This window comes from Pantherophis guttatus, chromosome 3, assembly GCF_059756535.1.
Source record: "Pantherophis guttatus breed Tessera chromosome 3, ASM5975653v1, whole genome shotgun sequence".
NCBI classification, from domain to species: domain Eukaryota; kingdom Metazoa; phylum Chordata; class Lepidosauria; order Squamata; family Colubridae; genus Pantherophis; species Pantherophis guttatus.
Genome location: NC_142065.1, coordinates 35,773,497 through 35,796,092, shown reverse-complemented (window position 1 = coordinate 35,796,092; position 22,596 = coordinate 35,773,497). Strand labels below are relative to the sequence as shown.

Sequence of the window (22,596 nt, the reverse complement as noted above, 5' to 3'; positions counted from 1 at the left end):
GTGGCATAGTTATGTTGTATAGAAGAACTACATGTCACAATAATTTCCCTTTTTTGGTTGGGTTGGGCTCAAGTTAATATTGACATAGATTTTCATCCTGTGTTTGTATGCAAGTCCAAAGTACTTGGTAAGCAATTTAAATATCATAGCTTCCTAACAGAGGTCAGAAGTACACACATAAGATTTTTGGTATATCATTAACAGTGGTTTACTTTTAACACAATTTTCTGGATATGCATGATGCTGAACTAATTTTACATCATATAGTTATAAAACATGCAAGGCTAAACATTGCTGACTGGCTAGCTTGCAATTTAATACAAGATGTGAATGCAGTGAGCAGGTGGCACCATAGATTGCTGAAAAAGCTGCAACAATTTACCGGTAGATTTTAGATTTTATTTACCGTATAAATTTGAAAGTTAACTATTAACTTTTTTCAACTTAAAAAATGAAACACGTCAGGTATAGCACAAAAATAGTATTTTTATGGCTTGCCTTGCAACTAATGTTTAAATCAAAAGTTGAGTTGCTTGCCTATCATTTTTAATTCCTTTTATTATTGCACATAGTAACTACAATAATCTTGCTCCATGTCTATATAGTATGTTATAGCTGGCAAGATAATATAGCTAGCTGTGTCGAATAATGGCAGGTATAAAATCATTTCAAATATGCAGCTGTCTCACATATGCCAAACCTTGATCTTCATACTCAGGTTATAAATTTACAACAGGATATTAAAAGAGCAATACAATAATACTAAGGAAAAACTTTCAAGCAGCAAATGTAAGACTCAAATTACACTTTTTCAAGAATTATTCCTGCTAAGATATTCTCATCTAGAGGTTGGAGAACATTGTGGAGTGTGTGTGTCTAAAGATAGATAGATCGATAGATTTCTATCTATCGATCTACCTACCTACCTATCTATCTATCTATCTATCTATCTATCTATTTATCTCTCAGTCTGGAAACAGGAGTATAAGCGAATGGGGGTCCATTGTTATAGTAACTCTGGATGTTATTCTTTGAGACCATGCATGATTTTAAATCAGTTTTTGGTTGCACCTATCTTCAAAGCCAGTGGAGATTTAAAAGCACAGGGCTTGCCAGTGGTTCTGTCAACAGCTGCAGCTTCTAATTCCCTTGGCTGGATGTCAGTGCTGTAGGATTTCTTTCACAGTATCTTTATAGCGCTTGCGTGATCAACCTCAACACCTCTTCTCAGACTCCAGCACACTATAAAGTAACTGGTGAGATAAAAGGCCAACAAATGTCAAGACCCTGGACCACCCCAACAATGCCCTTGAAGTGATGTCCCGGTGCCTGGAGGCCGTGCGGATCTGGATGGGGAGAAACAGACTCAGGCTCAACCCATCCAAGACCGAGTAGCTGTGGTTTCCAACATCTCGATATAGTCAGTTGGTGCCATCACTGACTATTGGGGGCGAGTCATTGGCCCCCACGGAGAGGGTTCACAACTTGGGTGTCCTGGACTCACGGCTGTCTTTGGAAGAGCACATGATGGCCGTGGCCAGGGGGACTTTTTATCAGGTCCGCCTGATTCGCCAGTTGCGTCACTTTCTGGATCGGGACTCGTTAAATATGGTCACTCATGCTCTCGTTACTTTCCGCCTGGACTACTGCAATGCTCTCTACATGGTGCTCCCCTTGAGGAGCACCCGGAGGCTACAGCTGGTCCAGAACGCAGCCGCGCGGGTGGTTATGGGAGCGACGTGGCGCTCCCATGTGACCCCCCTCCTGCGCGAGCTGCACTGGCTCCCGGTGGTCATCCGGGTGCGCTTCAAGGTTTTGGTTACCACCTTTAGAGCGCTCCATGGCATCAGACCGGGGTATTTACGAGACCACTTTCTGCTACCAATAGCCTCTCACCGACCAGTACGCTCCCATAGAGAGGGGCTTCTCAGGGTGCCGTCGGCCAAACTGTGTCGAGCCTTCTCTGTGGAGACACCTACCATCTGGAACGAGCTCCCCCCAGAGATACGGAGGATCCCGGACCTGCGCACATTTTGTCGTGCTCTCAAAACTTTTTTATTTCAGCAGGCTGGCCTGGCCTAATTCTCCCCTTTTAAATTTTTAATTCGTTTGATTTTATAATTGGGTGTTTTAATCTGTGTTTTGGCCAAAATATTTAATAATTTTAAGGGACTTTTAATATTTGTATTATCTGTATTTTATCTTGGCTGTTCACCGCCCTGAGTCCTCCGGGAGTAGGGCGGTATAGAAATTTGATTAATAAATAAATAAGAATAACTAATAAATAAGAATGAAAGACAGCATATATGTGAAATTTGATGGGCCTTTGGTACAGAATCCAGGACTTTTATCTATATAGGAGGAAAGGATAGCCACAGCTCTAGAATTTCAGCTTTGTGGAGAGCTGCTCTGGTGCCTGGCTGGCCCTGCTAATCCTACAGTAAAAAAATTTAATCCAAAAAGACCTATTGGTTGGAGATAATGTTTTCCAAGTATTTGAAGCTGTGCATATGTCAACTAGGTGTCATCAAGTGATTCTAGACTCAACAAGTTTATTTGGCACAGGTGATAAAACTATTTGAGTCTTGTTCAGGCTGATAGGCGGTCAAATCTCATCACTACAGAATCTCATCAGTACAGAGGTCTAGGGCATTAAGATATAATGATCAGTTATGGACATCCCATTTAGTAAATTAAAAAGGGCTCTGTCCAGTGATTTTCCAGACCTTCCTAGCATTTGATCCAGCTTGACGAATCAGATGTCAGTAAGGAGATCATCCTGATATAGAACCATAGACTTCGTAGCACTGAAGAACTTTCTGGTGGCATGCATGATTACATAGGAATATGTTCCTACAGGTAGTAAATTGCTGGAGAGTACATCTTGGAAATGTCGAACTTGATGTGGGTCTGCTGATGTTGAATGAGTTTCTGAGGGTCCTTGGTTACGCATGATGCAAAGGGCCTGTTTAGGTTGAGTGACTAAATTAGCCTGTCATCTATCTAGCACTCAGCATTTTGCCTAATAGCATGGTTGATGGTGATGTATTTTAAGATCACACTGACATACTATGACTTAGTTAAGTATGCGCCAGTGTTAGGACCTGGATGTACTCAAGTAGTTTTGTACATCCAGGTTCTAATACTGGCATATACAGTGGGGCAAAAAAGTATTTAGTCAGCCACCAATTGTGCAAGTTCTCCCACTTAAAAAGATGAGAGAGGCCTGTAATTGACATCATAGGTAGACCTCAACTATGAGAGACAAAATGAGAAAACAAATCCAGACAATCACATTGTCTGATTTGGAAAGAATTTATTTGCAAATTATGGTGGAAAATAAGTATTTGGTCAATATCAAAAGTTCATCTCAATACTTTTTTATATATCCTTTTTTGGCAATGACAGGTCAAACATTTTCTGTAAATCGTCACAAGGTCGGCACACACTGTTGCTGGTATGTTGGCCCATTCCTCCATGCAGATCTCCTCTAGAGCAGTGATGTTTGGGGGCTGTCGCTGGGCAACACGGACTTTCAACTCACTCCAAAGGTTTTCTATGGAGTTGAGATCTGGAGACTGGCTAGGCCACTCCAGGACCTTGAAATGCTTCTTACGAAGCCACTCCTTCGTTGCCCAGGCAGTGTGTTTGGGATCATTGTCATGCTGAAAGACCCAGCCACGTTTCATCTTCAATGCCCTTGCTGATGGAAGGAGGTTTGCACTCAAAATCTCACGATACATGGCCCCATTCATTCTTTCCTGTACACGGATCAGTCGTCCTGGTCCCTTTGCAGAGAAACAGCCCCAAAGCATGATGTTGCCACCCCCATGCTTCACAGTAGGTATGGTGTTCTTTGGATGCAACTCGGCATTCTCTCTCCTCCAAACACGAGTTGTGTTTCTACCAAAGAGTTCTACTTTGGTTTCATCTGACCATATGACATTCTCCCAATCCTCTTCTGGATCATCCAAATGCTCTCTAGCAAACTTCAGACGGGCCCGGACATGTACTGGCTTAAGAAGGGGGACACGTCTGGCACTGCAGGATCTGAGTCCCTGGCAGCGTAGTATGTTACTGATGGTAACCTTTGTTACATTGGTCCCAGCTCTCTGCAGGTCATTCACTAGGTCCCCCCGTGTGGTTCTGGGATTTTTGCTCACCGTTCTTGTGATCATTTTGACCCCATGGGGTGAGATCTTGCATGGAGCCCCAGGTCGAGGGAGATTATCAGTGGTCTTGTATGTCTTCCATTTTCTAATTATTGCTCCCACAGTTGATTTCTTCACACCAAGCTGCTTGCCTATTGCAGATTCAGTCTTCCCAGCCTGGTGCAGGTCTACAATTTTGTTTCTGGTGTCCTTCGACAGCTCTTTGGTCTTTACCATAGTGGAGTTTGGAGTGTGACTGTTTGAGGTTGTGGACAGGTGTCTTTTATACCGATAACAAGTTCAAACAGGTGCCATTAATACAGGTAATGAGTGGAGGACAGAGGAGCCTCTTAAAGAAGTTGTTACAGGTCTGTGAGAGCCAGAAATCTTGCTTGTTTGTAGGTGACCAAATACTTATTTTCCACCATAATTTGCAAATAAATTCTTTCCAAATCAGACAATGTGATTGTCTGGATTTGTTTTCTCATTTTCTCTCTCATAGTTGAGGTTTACCTATGATGTCAATTACAGGCCTCTCTCATCTTTTTAAGTGGGAGAACTTGCACAATTGGTGGCTGACTAAATACTTTTTTGCCCCACTGTATTTGACTGTCATAGTTTGTAAGTCTGAACATTGTGATAGTGATGCACAGGTTGTCCTCAGCACATTTGCTCAGAAAAAGTAGGCCCCACTGCTATTTAGTTTTCCTAATCTATGTCTCCCATGAACTCTGTTCCAGTTGTTGTCTGTCCTCACTCTAGTTTTGAAGTCACCAGAATGATGAATCTGTCATAAGTAACATACTAATTATTTATTAAATAATTGTCGTAAGACAGAAATATGTAAGGAAACAACATTTATAACTGAATTTTCAAATGAAAGCAAGATGATATATTTTTAGAAAAATACTTTCCTTTTTAGAGTTTAAAATAGGAATATTAAATTGATTACAGCAAATTCAACATTCACAGTATTCTTCTATTTACAAAGCTCAAGGTTGGAAACTCTAGCCCTCATTCTATTAACCTTTTAGCCAGTATGATATTCAGGCCCACTATCTGAAGATAGTTATTTCTGGCAAGCATGTGACCTTCAATACATTTATTACTGAGCAATACAAATAGGAGAGGTATTTATAAAACCATAGGTATGAGCCAGAAAAAAAACAATAATCTTAATTGGAAAAACATACGAGAATCATGTTAGGTAAAAAATATGTTTTAAGGTTTATGAAAATTGGAATAAAATTCTCTATCTCTCCATGACATTACAACTATTACTATATCATAAAAAACAAAGCTGCTACGGTATCTGCAATGAGACAACTGGGTGGCTGGTAAGGAAAATGAGTTCATAACAGCACTGATATCTATGAGCTCAGGCTAAATTAGTATGTGTCTTAAAATAGCCAGCTATTGATTCTTCTGTCCCTTAGAAAGCTTTGGGTTACACAGTGTATCTCATAGCAATGGTTTTCAAGGCAAGAATGTCAATGGTATATGATGGAAACAGAGTGGTCTGGTTGGAATAATGGATATATAACTCCATGCAATTCTTATATATTTTCAAGATGGGTAGCCCTTCCAACAAACTTAGTATTTTGTAATTCAGTGCAGCAGTAGTAATTTTTAGGGTAAACCTGTTTAAACAAATGATTTTATCATGTCCTGTACTATCTATTTACATAATGTAGTTTCAATTGCTCATGACCAACTTGTACCCTGAGAATTGAGCAACAGAACACTGCCCACCAAAATGTGTTAAGATATGCACTTTCTTGGATAGAAATGAGATCTGAAAATGTTCAGTCCCAAAATAAACTTGGAACAAATAATGCACTTTACTCCATGCTGTTCCCCAAAGATAACTGACATATTCTACATAGTATGTCAGGAATTTCAATCTGCCAATCTCAAGTATGTTTCAGGTCTGTTTTTCAGAGTGTTCATTATTCTTATACTGACACCCTATAATTATTTTAAATCAAAAGTGGGTAATTGGTTTAAAACATGCAATCTTCCTCATGCAATGAACGAAATATAGTAATAGAGCTCAGAAATTTATTATTTTTGTCATGAGCATATCTTATTTTAAACAATATTTTGTTTTTAAAAGAACTTATGAACGAGGATTTTTCAAGTTTTGACTTTTCGATTCATTAGAACCCTCCTTGAAGACTCAAAACAATGCATTTAAATCAAATTAAATTTGGAAATGAACCAGAAAAATAAGTTTACCTGACCAACAACTATAGAAGGAAATAAAGGAAGTCCTCCTCAACTGGCCATAAAAATATGCAGGTTCCCTCCCCCCCTCCATATCTTGAAAGCTGTAATTGTTCTTAAAATGCAAGACATTCTTTGAATGGTTCTGTGCAGCAGAGGAAAGTGAAGAAAACCACTAAAGGAGATACGATACTTGAAAATTCTAATAAGGACGGAGATTTTTCTGTTAAGCATTAAGAGTTGCTCTAAAATTTAACTATACTGCTAATTCATTTTGTAAACACAAATTAGAAATCAGGCTTCTGCTCACCTAAAGAGATTTAATGTTGATTAAAGTTAATCTTCAGTTTTGTTTAAAAAAAAACACCCAATTCTTCTGGAGGCCTTTGAGAGAATTTTATTTGAGTGGTTCTTACAAAGATTGTTGCCATATGAAAGTTGTTTGTTGATAGAAATATTAAGCTGTTTTGTCAAACACACTGAAGTAACCCAAAAATATATTTCAGAGCTCACAGAGCTTAAAAAAGAGCAGAGATTATATGCAACCAGACAAAATATATTCCTGCATTTCCTACTTCAACTTTTAATTAAGTACATTCCCTGCAATCATTGGAACTTTAATCTGGAAATGCAGAGATAGCTTTGTTTGGAATTCTAAACACACCTTACACCTTATTTACAAGAAACTTTTACAGAGACAATCAAAAGTTACCATCTAGAAATAAAATCTTCTAATCCTCTCAATTTTACCAGCTGTTCAATATTACATGAGCAGATCAGATGACTGAAAATTGTTCAGTAGCCTCTTCAATTTTCAATCCATACAAAACACACTAAATATGTCCAGTTAAATCTGATTTTAACCTTTAGCAGAGCATCTACATTTTAATAAATGTAAAATGCAACTTCTGCATTAAAAGGAAGGCTTGCAAAACATTAAAAATGTCCTCTCCATCTTTTTACAGAAAAAAAATCTTTTCTATAACCTATGTCTGTTCCTACACCATACTTTAGCCAAAAGTCTAAATGTACAAGAATTACAAGGCAGAACAAGTAGTCAGCTTTGTTTACAGTGGGAATGCTAATCATGAGAATAATCACAGCATTCCTGCTTATTATATATATTTCTTTAAAAGTAACAGGAAATGTACACAAAAGGACTTTACATCTTTTTCCTTTTGTTTTCATCTAAATAAAGGTAACTCAAGTCTTCCTTCAAAAATAGCTATGTACAAAACTGACTCAATCCTCCTTCATCGCCGAGTTGGAACCAAGAGCTGGGTTGCAGTCATAGAATCTGGGAAAAGATTATGGTATGTCGGAAGAGGAACATATGCTGCTGTGATCATTTTACCTGTAAGAGAAGAAAACAAAGTATTAATATCTAATAGGACAAAGTGCAATGCCTGTAAAATATAGGAAACAGCTTCCAGTTTTATTTTAGATAATTCAGATTACTATCCTACAATGAATATCCATCATTCAGTATGACTCAACTAAAACCAAAACATATTCAATATGTTTATCACAGACACAAGACCATGCGAAGCATTTATTTAAAAAATAAGTCCTCAGGAGATAAAATGTCACATAGGATAATAAAAAAGAATTTTAAATGCTTGTAATAATTGGACATTTGGTTCCCACCCATAAAGATAAACTAATTTGTACTAAGTATGGCAAAGATAACGTAGGTCACACTGCTCAGTAGGTAATAGTGCTGTGCCCTTGTGTAGAACTCTGGAATTAGCAACCCGGTTTCATGTGTTTGTCCAAGTCTCAGGAATATGTAAAATAAGAAATATTTCCTTATCTGCCTTATTGACTAAATTTCCTTGGGGCAATTTGTCACAAACAAGACAAATTATACAAAATAGGCATGATCAGAGATAGTCTTCAAATCAATTCCTTATTAGTTTTGTTAACTCTCCTAAATTTGGAATTTTCAACTTATCTCTTAAACTACCCCTAGCAGAAATCACATCAAATAATTTTTTGTTTCTTAAAAAGTTTTCCTTCATTTTGAAATGTAACTTGATGTTCTGTCCCCAACCACAGGCTCAGGTAACGGAGCCACAACACTTCTATTGGCTCTTGACAATATGTATCACTCGCCATATGGTTACGAGTTGAAAACACTGAAAACCAAATTTAGGAAATGTACTTTTACATCATTTTAAGAACACCTTTTTCTAGACTCCCGCTCCTGGCCCGAAGGAGTTGGTGATAGTACGGCAGATACTAACAGAGGATAGAAGATGCATCTGAAAGAGCAAATTTTCCAACTTTCCATCCCTAATCTATATCTATTAGTCATATTATAACCATACTGTATTATGACAATATAGTAAATATTCACTTACCTGCAAACCATCTTCCATGTAATGCATTGACAGCTGCAATTGCTGCTGCTATTGAAGGGCATTTGACATACACATTGCCCTGAAGTTAAAAAAAAACAAAACAGTATTTACAAGACAGCCCATACACCGTTTCCTTACCAGATTCCTCAATGCCTCCAGTAACAACAGAGATTTTGATGTACTGCCCTCATCAATAAAAGTCCTTAAAAACTCGGGAAAAATATTCAAAGAGGAAAGAGGTGCACCACCACCACTACCAGGTCATCATGTCACAGCAGATACTATCACCCCTTGTCCTGATGAAGAGTTCACCAGAGCTTGAATCTAGTCTACCATCTCAGCCTGGTGAGATCGTCTGTTGCCATGAGGTGAGCGAACATCAGTATGCTCATGTTATCCAGTTATATATCTTCATCCTGGTGAGCTTAGTGATGCTGTTGATGTCCTCTCAGTATCTGGATGGCAGGCAACAGGCTTACATTTGAAAGTAGCCTATGTTGAATTGTATAGCAGTCAAGCTTCAGCAGTTGAGCACAGGAAAAGTTTTATGGTATTTTGTGCTTCATAAAATGTTTTTTAAAAATGTAAAATATATTATAAAAATCTAAATTTCATGGGAATCATGGATCCTGGATTTCATAAGGTTACAAACATGAAATTTTAGTACACTATAGATTCATTCTACCTAGCAATTTATTTTCTTCGACTATTTGCTCTTCTCTATTTTAATGCTTAGATAAACATATTTAATTGATCTTTTTACTTGCAAATCAACAGGCCTTGGCATAGAAATTTTAAGAAAAAATCAATTGGTAAAAATACTTTTGTCTTTGCTAATTGCTTAATTTTAAAAATAATTTGTATTAAATCATTAACAGTTAAAACACCTAGCACAATTTTTTGACTAAGGTGAAAGCAAAGAAATGTATCTTAAGAGTGTATCTGTAGGATAACCAGGCTGAGCCTGAGGGAAGGGTCAAATGTGTCATTACTCTCGAGTCCCAGAAGAGATCTAAATTCAGGCCACCTTGAATTCTATTGATTCTTATCTACCAACTATTTGCTTTCATTGTTAGTAGTTCAGATTCTTGTAGAGAGCATCAGCTTGCAATAAACATTTATATTCATTTAAATTGCCTGGACTTCCTGATTTTCTCACACCTGACAATATCTCATTTATTTGCTCATTAACCCAATATACAGTGACCATTCAATCCCATCTAATGATTTTAACACCTAATCTCAGATAAACATCTTGAAAATGTTGAAGTTTTTCAATACTTGAAAAGAACAGTGCAATACAGAGCTTTTGAGTATAATCTCCTGAAGTAACAGGAAAATTAAAGTATAAATAACCACTGTATACTGTACTGTTACTGACACGCCTGTTAGAAGTTGGAAGAAAACACTCCAGGATTTATGCAACCAAAAGAAATGCAAGACTGTGGAGACCCCTCTTCTCAAACTAGAAACCAATGTTTATAGGTAGGTTGATCCAGAGTTTTGCACACTCTATTTTGTTGTTGGTTGAAATATCATATTTGAATTAAAAATGGTGATTATTTCCCCATTCCATAAACTTTATATTGAATTTTCAACATTGTAATATTCATATAATTCTACATCTGTGAGATAGAATTGGGAAGAGAGACAAGCCAAAAGCCCAATAGAACATCCAATTGAATAGTGTTTGATAAGTTTAAAATTGCTATGGACTGTGAGAAGAGGAAATAGTAATTCAGAAGAGGAATGATGAGATGAGCAGGAGATTGACCTGTAGTTGTCACTGATTAAATAATATGGATAGGTATAGCTGGCTGCCACTTAAAGGTAAACTGCCACTCAAGGACAGAGTAACAACCAGGAAGACAGGCCTAGTAGATGTATATCACAAAGGTACACAACGATTACTCTGGAGTGGTAAAAATGGTTGTCCCATGTCAATTTCTTTGAAATTAAAGAGGATGGAAGAATATAATTTGGGTCTTGAGAGAGAGACTGAACAGTGAAAGTTTGATGCTGGTAGACCATGTATAGAGGAAGTATGATCTCCTGGTTCTGCTGAACTTTTTAACAGCTGGTGATACTATCTATCTATCTATCTATCTATCTATCTATCTATCTATCTATCTATCTATCTATCGTGATTTTATATATTTATATATATATAGCACTTAGATTTTAAGGCATATGTTGCAGTGGTTCTTCTCTCAAGTAGGTAGTTCCAGTCAGTAAGGGAAAGATCATATCCCCAGGGCGCTCCAACATGAAGAATTATGAAGCGTGGATTTTCAATATATACTATTGACAGTACATTATCTTTACTATTCAATATTTATATGAAGCTATTGGGAAAAATTATCCACCAGTACCTGTCTATGGAGATTCTCAGTCATCCAGCCAAAGGTGCTTTTTCAAAAGGCAACTGGGCTTTCTTTATTTTGCCTTGAAGACATTTTGCTTCTAATCCAAGATTCTTTAGAACTGAAGGTTCTTGGATGAGAAGTCAAACATCTTCAAGGAAAAACAAAGCCCAGTTGCCTTTGACGATAAAACTATACAGCACTTAGAACTGTGTTATCCCTGCATTGAAATGGTTTTGTAAATGAAATGGATGTGTGATTTCACTGTTCCCAGTCCTAAGAGGAGGCGGCAGTCATAATGATATTGTTGTATACTATTTTATTATATTTGTGTCTTACAAATGTAATTAACCATTACAAATTATTAGAAATGGGAATTGTTTACATAGCGAAGTGGCATAAAGCACAAACAAATCAATGTTTGCGTCACTTCATGTTAGAATACTTTAGTTAAAAAACAGTGAAAAAGAATCTATATATTACATACATTAATAGCATGAACACATTTATAAAACTTTAAAGGGCCCAACCATAATGCTATCATTAGTTATTTTTTTCAAAAACATACCTGAGTTGAATTTTTGTCTACATAAATGTGGACAACACCTCCATGCTTGTTACATTCTTCAATCACATCATCTTTAATTTCTGTATCCCAGCCAGCTTCTTCTTCACTGCAGAGTAAGTTAAGAAGACAATAAACTTATGTCTTTATACCAAATAGAGAAAATTTTAGAAAACTACATCAGGTTAACTTACGTTTGAGGGTTAAACATATTGGACAGCTGAAAGCATTGTGTTGCAAGTGGTTGTACAGAAGCAGCTGCAGCTAAGACTGAAAAAGAAAACATAGCATGACTTTTCGGTCATTTTTATTTTGGTTTACGTATCAGCTTTAAATATATATATTATATTATACAATATAATTCTGTCATGAAATGCAATTCCTCACAAGCAAAGATTTTAAATCTGAATCCACAAAACTAACCCTAATCAGTGACTAATCAGTGAAGACATTGCCTCCAAAAGGAGCCCTTCCAACATACTGCTAAAAGAATGACTAGACAATTATAAGATCAACATTTAGCCCCATTTCTGTGTATCAACTTGGCAACTAAAACTAGCCAATAAATTCAATTACAAGTAGGATCTGAAAGAACAAAATTTCACAGCCATAAAGGGTAAATGCAGCAGTGGACAGGAGTTCATTATGTGACATAAATCGCAATGTTTTCAAATGCTTTCTCTGCAAGCACAGATGACTAACTTACTTTAGATTTAGGATGTTTGTTACCAAAAGGGAAAGCATAATTTTTCCACATTCTGCTTTGTATTTCAGCAAAGCTGGAAATTATGTTAGCTCTATTCTGACTAGCCTCGGAGAGTCAATCTGTTATGTAAAGTTTGGATCAGATACTTGATGGTGGATGTTATCTAGTTCAATTGATCTATTGATAGCTCCTTTAAGTGCCAGGTTTCCAGGAATTCTGTAGCACTTCTGCTCTCTTTGTATGGTTACTTGCATTTTCCCAGTTAGATGTATATGGATCATTTTGAGGGAATGGGTGACCGATGGGTAGTCCATAAAACAAATTGATTTCTTTCCATAATTAGAGATGGCTTTTACTAACATAGGAAGCTTTTTCAAAAATCCAGTGAGGATCATGGCCAATTCAAAAATTTTACTTAAATGAATGAATTATAACTCTGCAGGCTCACTGAGTACTATATTAAACGTTTATACAGCAAAAAGTACCAGTATTAATATAAATTGCAGAATTACAGAATCTACTAAAAGTCCCTTACTCAATATCAAATCTGGGGAAGGGACAAGTATACCCCAGATTCTGCAGTTAGAACTGAAACAGGCCTGCCTATCCTATATAAAGTTGTTCTATAATTAAAGATTGAAATTGTTGTTGGAGGATTTTTTCTAATCTGGCAAATTATCCAAAGTAATACTTTAGAGAAACAGACTAATATGTCACATACAGTTGCAAGAAAAAGTATGTGAACCCCTTGGGATTACGTGGAGTTTTGCATAAATTGGTCATAAAATGTGCTCTGAACTTCATCTAAGTCACATCAATAGAAAAACACAGTCTGCTTAAAATAATACTACACAAACATTAGATGTTGCCATGGTTTAATGGAACATAACATGTAAACATTCACAGTGCAGGGAGGAAAAAGTATGTGAACCTTTGGACTTAATAACTGGTTGACCCTCCTTTGGCAGCAATAACCTCAACCAAACGTTTCCTGTAGTTGCAGATCAGACCTGCACAACGATCTGGAGTAATTTTGGACCACTCCTCTTTACCAAACTGTTTCAGTGTAGCAATATTCTTGGGATGTCTGGTGTGAATCGCTCTCTTAAGGTCATGCCACAGCATTTCAATCGGGTTGAGGTCAGGACTCTGACTGGGCCACTCCAGAAGGCGTATTCTGTGCTGTTGAAGCCATCTTTTTGTTGAATTACTTGTATGCTTTGGGTCATTGGCCTGTTGCATCACCCATCCTCTGCGGAGCTTCAGTTGGCGGACAGATGGCCGTACGTTTTCCTGCAAAATGTCTTGATAAACTGTGGAATTCATTTTCCCACCAATGACAACAATCCCTCCAGGCCCTGAGGCAGCAAAGCAGCCCCAAACCATGATGCTCCCTCCGCCATGTTTTACAGTGGGGATGAGGTTTTGATGTTGGTGTGCTGTGCCTTTTTTTCTCCACACATAGTGTTGTGTGTTCAACTCAATTTTGGTTTCATCTGTCCACAGTATATTTTGCCAGTAGTGCTGTGGAACATCCAGGTGCTCTTTTGCAAACTTCAAACGTGCTGCAATATTTTTTTTGGACAGCAATGGCTTCCTCCGTGGTGTCCTCCCATGTACTCCATTCTTGTTTAATGTTTTCCTTATTGTAGATGTGTCAACAAAAATGTTAGCGTGTGCCAGAGATTTCTGTAGGTCTTTAGCTGACACTCTAGGATTCTTCTTTACCTCATGAAGCATTCTGCGCTGTGCTCTTTGCAGTCATTTTTACAGGACGACCACGCCTAGGGAGAGTAGCAACAGTGCTAAACTTTCTCCATTTGTAGACAGTCTGTCTTACCGTGGATACATGAACATCAAGGCTTTTGGAGATACTTTTGTAACCCTTTCCAGCTTCATGCAAGTCAACAATTCTTGATTGTAGGTCTTCTGAGAGCTCTTTTCTGCGAGGCATGGTTCACATCAGACAGTGCTTCTTGAAACCAGTAAACCCAAAACAGGTGTGTGTTTTTAAAGGGCAGGACAGCTGTCAGCAACACATCCAATATCATCACACTGATTGGAGTCAAGGTTGGCTCACTCCTGGCTCCAATTAGCTCTTGGAGAAGTCATTAGGCTGGGGGCTCACATACTTTTTCCTCCCTGCACTGTGAATGTTTACATGTTATGTTCCATTAAACCATGGCAACATCTAATGTTTGTGTAGTATTATTTTAAGCAGATTGTGTTTTTCTATTGTTTTGACTTAGATGAAGTTCAGAGGACATTTTATGACCAATTCATGCAAAACTCCACGTAATCCCAAGGGGTTCACATACTTTTTCTTGCAACTGTATACTGGAATGTTATTGTGGTGATCCACGGGCTGTCTTACAAATGTTTGGTTTTCCTGAATATATCAAAGTGAGTGGGACAATAGGAGGAGGAAGACATGTTGGATATATTTTCCATTTTGAATTATTTGTAAAAATTATGAAGGCAAGACACAAATAATTATAAATAAATAACACTCTTGTATCTGTAACCTTTAACTGGCAAAATGGTAGGATAAATGCTTTCTTCTTTCCTTATCCAATACAAGCAAGAGAATGTTTGAAATTCTGAGATTACTTCTAATAAATGGCAAGCAAGCTAATGGAATTGTGGGTGACCAGTTCTTAAATGGTGTACAATATTCAAATTAAATCTCACCTTCACTTTGCTGAGAAAGTCTTGTCTGTAAATCTGAAAAAGAAAATTGGAAAATTTTAATACTATTACATCTTGAGAAGAGACTTCAATAGAAAATGTTACGCACAGGTAGTCTTCTGGTTATGGCCATTCAGTGACAATTCAAACTTAAATGGTGCTGAACAAGTAGTATTCACAACCAGTCCTTGGAGTTCTGGCCATTGCAGTATCCCTATGGTCATGTGATTGTGATCCAGGCATAATGCCCGGCTCACATGCCAGTCACACAATCACAATTTCTGACATCCCCTGCTAGCTTCCCACAAGCAAAGTCAATGGGAAAGTAGGCAGGGGAAAATGGGCAGGAAGTCATGGTGACATGAAGTCTTTAATTAACAATTGTGCAGTCCTAGCTTAATGACAGCAACTATAACTGCTGTTGCTAAGCAGTACAATCACAGGACATCCCGTTTTACAATTGCATCACTTAGTGACAGCAATTCCAGTCCCAATTGTTGTCCCAGCCTGAAGTAACTTTTTCATTATATAAATGCATGATGTATATCTTGGCAAAAGGAAAACGTTTTAGAAAAGGAATGCCTGCTTACAAGAAAAAGCATGCAAACTGTTATTTCAAGTTAGATTTTTCTAGAATAACATCCACATAACAATATAAAAATTAATTTTACCTGCTACAGCACTAAATGCTAATGATCCACTCATTTGCAGTGCTTGCTGGGCAGCTGGAGGAATCTGCAAACCAGTACCTGGAATAAAAAAAACCCCATTGAATCCTTTTTGGGATCTACTTTTAACTAGGACATGCCTTTTATAAAGTTTTGAGAATAAATGTGATTGTGTTTAAATCCACTATGAAAATCATAAAAACCTCTTCATTTTATTGAAATACTGAAAAATATGACACAATGTCAGATACTGAAAGAAAGAAGCAAGAATGACACGCAAACTAATGAAGCTTTAGGGTTAGGAAGAAGCACATAGTACATTTATTAATTCACTTACCCTCAGCAAGCCTTGCCATCAACTGAAGACGACCAGTTGTTCCCAAATCAATTCCAGTCCTTTCCAATTCATCATTATCCAAAAATGAACTGGCACTGGATGCATCTGTACGTTCAGTCACATGTCCTACTTTCATTGGCCTACCTGCCAGTTCAAATCCATTTAATTGTTCCAAGGCCTTTTTAGCACATTCTGAGTCTGAAAACTGAAATATATAATTATCATTTGAAGCAACTGTTAAAACACGTTGCCTACATTGAATTTAGACACAAAACTAATACAGGTGGCTTAAAGAACAGACAAGGGTATAAAAAAGGTGAAAAGAGACAAAAACATTTGTCTGTTCACGAATTTATATCGTCTCTGCTTGACCACAGTTGGGACTAAGCAATGAGGTTGTTAAGCTAGATATTATATGTCTGTGACTTTTGATTTCATTGCTGGCTTCTCCATTAACTCTGTGTGTTGGATACCGACTGTAAAGTGTGCAAATTGTGATCACAATCATGGGGATGCTACAATAGCTAAGTGCAAGGAATGTTCATAACTTTTCTTTTTCAGTGCCATCCATCATAATTTTCAACAGTAGCTAAACAGAGCAGTTATTAAGTGAGAACTTATTAAGCTAATATTTTCATGCTGTTGTGCTTCCAAAGGGCTAAAAGTAGCATGCAGAAAAAAAGATTGAAAACATGGGAGAGATCTTGTAGAATATCCTAGTTTAATCACAATATCAATTTTAAAAAATTGATGGGAGACAAGATAGATTTCTATTCAAGAACATATGCTGTCTCCATTTAAAACACAATGGGCTACATACATATTATACAATATAAAATATACTTCTTTTATGCATTGAAATTATTTCCTAGTTATGATTGATAATAGATGGACTATCGTTGTAACCAAGAGTTAATTTATTGTCTCCTAGCCCATATATGTCAACTATATAAACTTACAGTAATAAATCCATATCCTTTGGACCTCCCAGTTTCACTGTCCATCATTAGCTGAATGCTTTCAATCTGAAAAAGATCAAGATTACCCATTAGTATTAATATATAATACTACATTAATATATATTAATGTAGGGTAAAAGTTAAACAGTTTTTAAAAGGTTCAAATACTGATGAACAGCCAGGGAAAATACCTGCTACCTCCTCCAATATTGCCTTTTATTCTTCCTAATACATTCCAGGAATAGTAAAAGATGTAGTAACTGTTTATTTGGAGCCATTTTAGATTTTTTGAATTCCAATCAGCTATAGCTGGGGTCCCCAACCCCATTATATTAATTACATTAATTGTACATATGAACACCCAATTTAGTGTGCTTTTAAACGTACATGTACAGTATAATTCCAGATTTAATAAGAAAAAGTTAAATTTTCTATTTTCACTTATTAAGCTTACACCTATCATTATTTCAGCTTTATATCTCTTTGAGTTGTTCTGATGCTAAAATTCTGTTAATCATATAAAATCATATTTGTTCTGTTTGGGACTGTTTTGAAGATGTTTCAGAAACTGCAGCTAACACAGAGCACAGCAGTCCGATTACTAATTTTGGTGACTACTAGCACTGAGGACTGAGACTGAGAACACTAGCACTGTAATTGCTCAACTGGTAACCAAATGGGCTTCTGGGCCTAACCTCAAGTACCATATTTTTCAGAGTATAAGACATTCCAGAGTATAAGACGTACATTAGTTTTTGGGGAAGAAAACAAGGGGAAAAAAATCTGCCTCTGCCTACCCAGCATCCATCGGTATTCATCTGGCTAGCATCCTTGCAGCAAACAGCAAACAGCCTGGTTAGCTTCAGCATGTTATCGCACCCTGATTTAGCACGAACAGCTAATAGGCAATTGGATTGGCCTCCTGGAATAGTGCTAATCAGCTGTTCCAGCCGGCGGGGATCGCCAGAGCCCATCGCCGCCTCCACGCGGGGTGTGCAGAAGCCAAAAATGTGCTGCATGGAGCCAGCTATGTGCTATGGCAATTCCCGCAGCCTGGAACAAGTCTAAAACGGAGCATGTGAAGGCCAAAAACACAATGCGCAGAGGCCGAAAATGGGCAAAGGGTGGGGGGCTGGCGGGTGGCGGGGCTTCAGCAATATTCGATGTATAAGACGCACCACAATTTTCACTCACTTTTGGGTGGGGAAGTGTGTCTTATACTCTGAAAAGTACAGTACCTGTAATCACTTTTAAAATCCTACATACTGGGATATATCAAGGAACTTCCTTTCCATGTTCAGTTCAAACAATAAGGGAAGACAGGTTCTCTACATGTACTTGGACAAGAAAAGCCCATGATTTATAAACACATTCCCTCTTGCATAGAACATTCAATCCCTATTCTCCTATTGTATTTCAATATTGAGCCCTAAACTGTCTTGGCTCTATAATGAATTTGTATTACATTAAAAATTATGATATTATAAGAGGATTTTTAAGCACAAAGATACTCATTTATGTTGAATACTAAGCAGAGATACTGTATTGAAAAAACATCTTACCCGGCCAAATGGTTCGAAGATTCCACGAAGCATATCTTCAGTTATATTGAAATGTAATGAGCCTACATAGAGTCTCATGGGGCCTGCACTTCCCTTTTGTAAATTATTAGCCATTGCTGCTGCTCTGTTTTTCTCTGCCTAAAAAAATTATATACACAGGAAACACTATAGATTACTATATACAGTAGTATAAACTATGTTGCACTCTACCAGGAAACATTTCTATCTATGTGCAAAATCCAAATCTTTCTCTGTTATATAAGCTATATAAACTAGAGAACAAAAACATTTATATTTGAGAGCTATCTGAAAACTAACACAGCTGATACTTTTATTTTACTTTCAAGATTTTGTTCTATTTTCTGCTTAAATTTTTTGTTATATAAACAGTCTTATTATTTGTTTGGCATCAAAAGTTAAAGAAAATCATGAAAACTAACTGAAAAGTACTATCTTTGTCTTTCATATTGAGAAGTTACGCAGGGTAATGTCTACTGCAAAATTAACCTAAACCCAATTTCAGGATAATACATAGTTCCTAGAATTTTCCAGCAACCTTTGAATCCTTACTTCCTCCAGATAAAAAAATTGCTACTGATCTATTAATGTTATCTTCAAAATAAGACAGGTTCCTCATCTCTTCTAAAGAGACTGGAAACCACCTGTCCTTTCATAATCTTATTTCTCACAAAATGCAGAATGTTAAGCCAGGTCTACTGGATATAATCAGCCAAGATGGAAAAGGATTAAGAATTATCAGTGACATCTCCACCAATTTGCAAGTATGGTGTAATCTAGGATCTCATAAACTATTTCTATCAGTCATAACAGGCAGCTGGGGTTTCAATTAAGGTTTTGAATAATCATGAATATAATACTGATAGTTTTAATAATGTTAACTATATAGAAATAACACATTAAGCAATATGGTTAATGAGGAATCATTTAGTCTTATCAGATCAAGCCTTATCTATTAGCACTAAGAAAAAAATTCAAGTCAAACTTACCTGAGATGCTTGTACAATAATTGGCACTCCCAACACTCGCTGTCCAGTTAATCCAATGGCCAAAGGAACTGAGCTGACATCAACGAATTCTACGTAAGCAATTCCTTTTGAACGTCTTGAATTTCTATCTGATATCATGCGTACATCACGGACCTAGAAAAAAAATTGAAGTATTGTTTTATTTGGTTGAAAGCTTTAATGGATTTAATATGTATATACCACTATAAAATCAAACCACTACCTGAAAATTTTCATATCTGATACAGGATTACTTAGTTTTCTGAGATTCCATCCATATAAGAAAACATCTATTTTGCATTGTATATGCACACCAGGAAGCTTCCAAGAGTACACAATATATATTGTATGCATATACATTACATTACATTAATACATTACATTAATACATTACAATACATTACATTACAATAATATTGTTAACAGTTTAACACTTTTAAATAAGTGGCTTAACACTTTTAAATGTTTTTAACTGGTTTGTCATTGTTTTTTAGTTACGGGGCCAAATTTATATATATCTTTTTAATAGTATTTTAATGTTTGTAGTTTATGTTTTTATTTGGCTGTACACCGCCCTGAGTCCTCAGGGAGAAGGGTGGTATATAAATTTGATATAAATTTAAAAAAAATCATACAAACTAGTTTATATATAAATTAAGTAAATTAAGTATCTTGATACATAGACGACTTTGTAATTTTCTCAGGAGGCCGGCACTGGATCCCACTGTTCTGGACAACTTTTGTCCAGTTTTCCATCTTCTCTTTTTTTGGGAAGGATTCAAGCCCAGATATGGGACAGAGCTCTGGCAAGAGCTGGCAAGAGCAGTATGAGGGTAGTACATCCATTGAAGCTCTTCTTGACCACTTAGCTGCCTTTGATACCATCAACCATGGTATCCCCTTTGGGGTAGGTTTTGGTGTTGGGAGTTGGTGAATTTTGTGGAGAGGCTTTGAGAAGCTGGGTGGGGAGCAACAGGCTTCAACTGAAACCTGGTAAACAGACTGGCTATGGGTAGGTAGTTCCTCTGTACCTGGGGGTTTGCCATCTTTAGGTTTGCAGAGGATAACACTGCTCTAGACAAACCCAGTACCTAATCGGGGGGGGGGGTGTCTTCCTGGACTTATGACTTCTGCTCAAGGAGCATGTAGCTGTCATGTCTAGGAGGGCCTATGCTCAACTTCAAGGTTGTACACCGACTATGCACTTTCCTAGACTGAAAAGCTAGTCTTTCAGTCACTCATGCCCCTACTCACTTCCCAGATGGATAAGTATAATGTGCTGTATATGGGGCTACCCTTGAAGAGTATTCAGGCGCTGCAACTGGTGCAAAATGCAGCAACATGAGCAGTTTTGGGTGCCCCTAGAATGGCACATGTAAATGAGCTGCACTGAATGCTAATTTTCTTATGGGTTCAATCCAAGGTATTAGTTATCACCTTTAAAGTCCTTCAAGGTATGGGACCAGAATACCTGAGAAACCGTCTCCTCCCTCCCAAGCAGGGAAGGCATGCTGTATATCCTGTCACTCAAGGAGTTTCAACTAATGGGATCTAGGAAAAGGACTTCTCAGCTGTCTACCCTATGGAACATCCTACTCCAAAGGCGAGCTGAGCCTCTACTCTTCTAGTTTTCTAGAAGAATGTTAAGACCTGGCTTTCCAATTAGCATGGTGTCAGGCACGAAATATCAAGACCACAAATAAATTTCCAATTAAATTGATTTATTGCTAATGATGTCCATGCACAGGAATCTATGGTTAGCACTATCTCGGTGCTAGATAAACGCCAACAGCATTCAGGAAAAGATGGAGTTAGTTGATTTATGGCTACACAGACACTTTAGGGTGATTCTTCTTTTGACTGCCATCAGTTTCTGCCGTTCCTTCTCCTACACATAGATATAGGATGCAGTCCTGGGGATGGCTGGTGGTCCAAAGACTCTTCTGCTGTCTTATTAATCTCCTAATAATCTTTGAATTTTTAACCTAATTTATCTTCATTTGCACATTTTAACCCATTTTAACTGTTTTTAAACTATGCTTTCATTCATGTATTAATATGGTTTTATTATGCTATTGTAAATTGCCCAGAATCACTTAGGTGAGATGGATGATGTAGAAATTTAATAATAAATAAAATAAATATCTCAGAACAACCCGGAAGGCATTAAAAGAACTGTCAAGAGTTCTTCATATCACACCTTTCCTACAGTAGAGAAAAATTCTTCCAGGTCTCTTGGCCTAATTCTCGCCGCAAGCTGCATGCAGAATACTGTTCGAGCATCCCGTTCCTCTGGAGTAAGATTATCAATAGGCTCTCTGAAAAACAGTAATTATTATTGATATTATTGTATCAATATAAACACATTTGAACAAGCTAGATTTGACCAGATTTGATTTTTACATTGTTAAGATCACTTGTATTCAAACACAGATAAAGATTCATTAAACTTTCAGAATCAGGAACATCATTTCAGTCTCCACTGTTTTTTCTCTGAGCAATATATTTCCTGAGCATAATTATCTCCCTTGTATTTTCACATGGACTATATTGCAAATGAAGTGAAAAGGACAGAGCTTTCCTGGACATCTTCCTATTTTAGCTTCACTTGAATGCTTTTAACTCTTGCACTGGAACATGGTGATAGCCAATGCTAAGCTCTCATGCCTTCTCTGTTGCAGAATCTGCCTCTGGAATAGCATTTCCCTGGAGGTTTGACTTGCCCTGATCCTACCATCTTAAGACTCTGAACCCCTAGCTTTCCCCAGATATTAATTTAGGGAACTATGTGCTCTCTGTGGGAAATGTATTAACATGCTGGTTAATTAGCTCATTTTGCTTTCATTGTATTGGATATGCTTTAAACTTTAAACACTGCTCAGTTGACAAGTGACCTATACATTTAATAAATAAATATTCAACATGCAAAATATGCATATGAAAAGACAAATAAGAGTATGGAACAAGGAACTAGATATAACAA

General features: G+C 37.1%; 1 protein-coding gene across 6 annotated transcripts in view; it reads right to left on the bottom strand.

Moving 5' to 3' along the window:
• Window positions 1–6,758: 6,758 nt before the first annotated feature.
• Window positions 6,759–22,596, bottom strand: part of RBM39 (RNA binding motif protein 39) — a 33,200-nt gene continuing 17,362 nt past the window's right edge. For all 6 annotated transcript variants that reach the window (XM_034414112.3, XM_034414113.3, XM_087889263.1 and 3 more), the window contains 11 exons: window positions 21,814–21,931; window positions 19,596–19,748; window positions 18,589–18,726; window positions 17,027–17,092; window positions 16,068–16,272; window positions 15,734–15,811; window positions 15,066–15,098; window positions 11,863–11,938; window positions 11,672–11,777; window positions 8,741–8,819; window positions 6,759–7,731 (listed from right to left, as the gene is read on the bottom strand). In XM_034414112.3, the coding sequence (XP_034270003.1) occupies window positions 7,631–7,731; window positions 8,741–8,819; window positions 11,672–11,777; window positions 11,863–11,938; window positions 15,066–15,098; window positions 15,734–15,811; window positions 16,068–16,272; window positions 17,027–17,092; window positions 18,589–18,726; window positions 19,596–19,748; window positions 21,814–21,931 (1,153 nt within the window). In that variant the 3' untranslated portion in view covers window positions 6,759–7,630. The remainder of the gene's footprint in view (window positions 7,732–8,740; window positions 8,820–11,671; window positions 11,778–11,862; window positions 11,939–15,065; window positions 15,099–15,733; window positions 15,812–16,067; window positions 16,273–17,026; window positions 17,093–18,588; window positions 18,727–19,595; window positions 19,749–21,813; window positions 21,932–22,596) is intronic.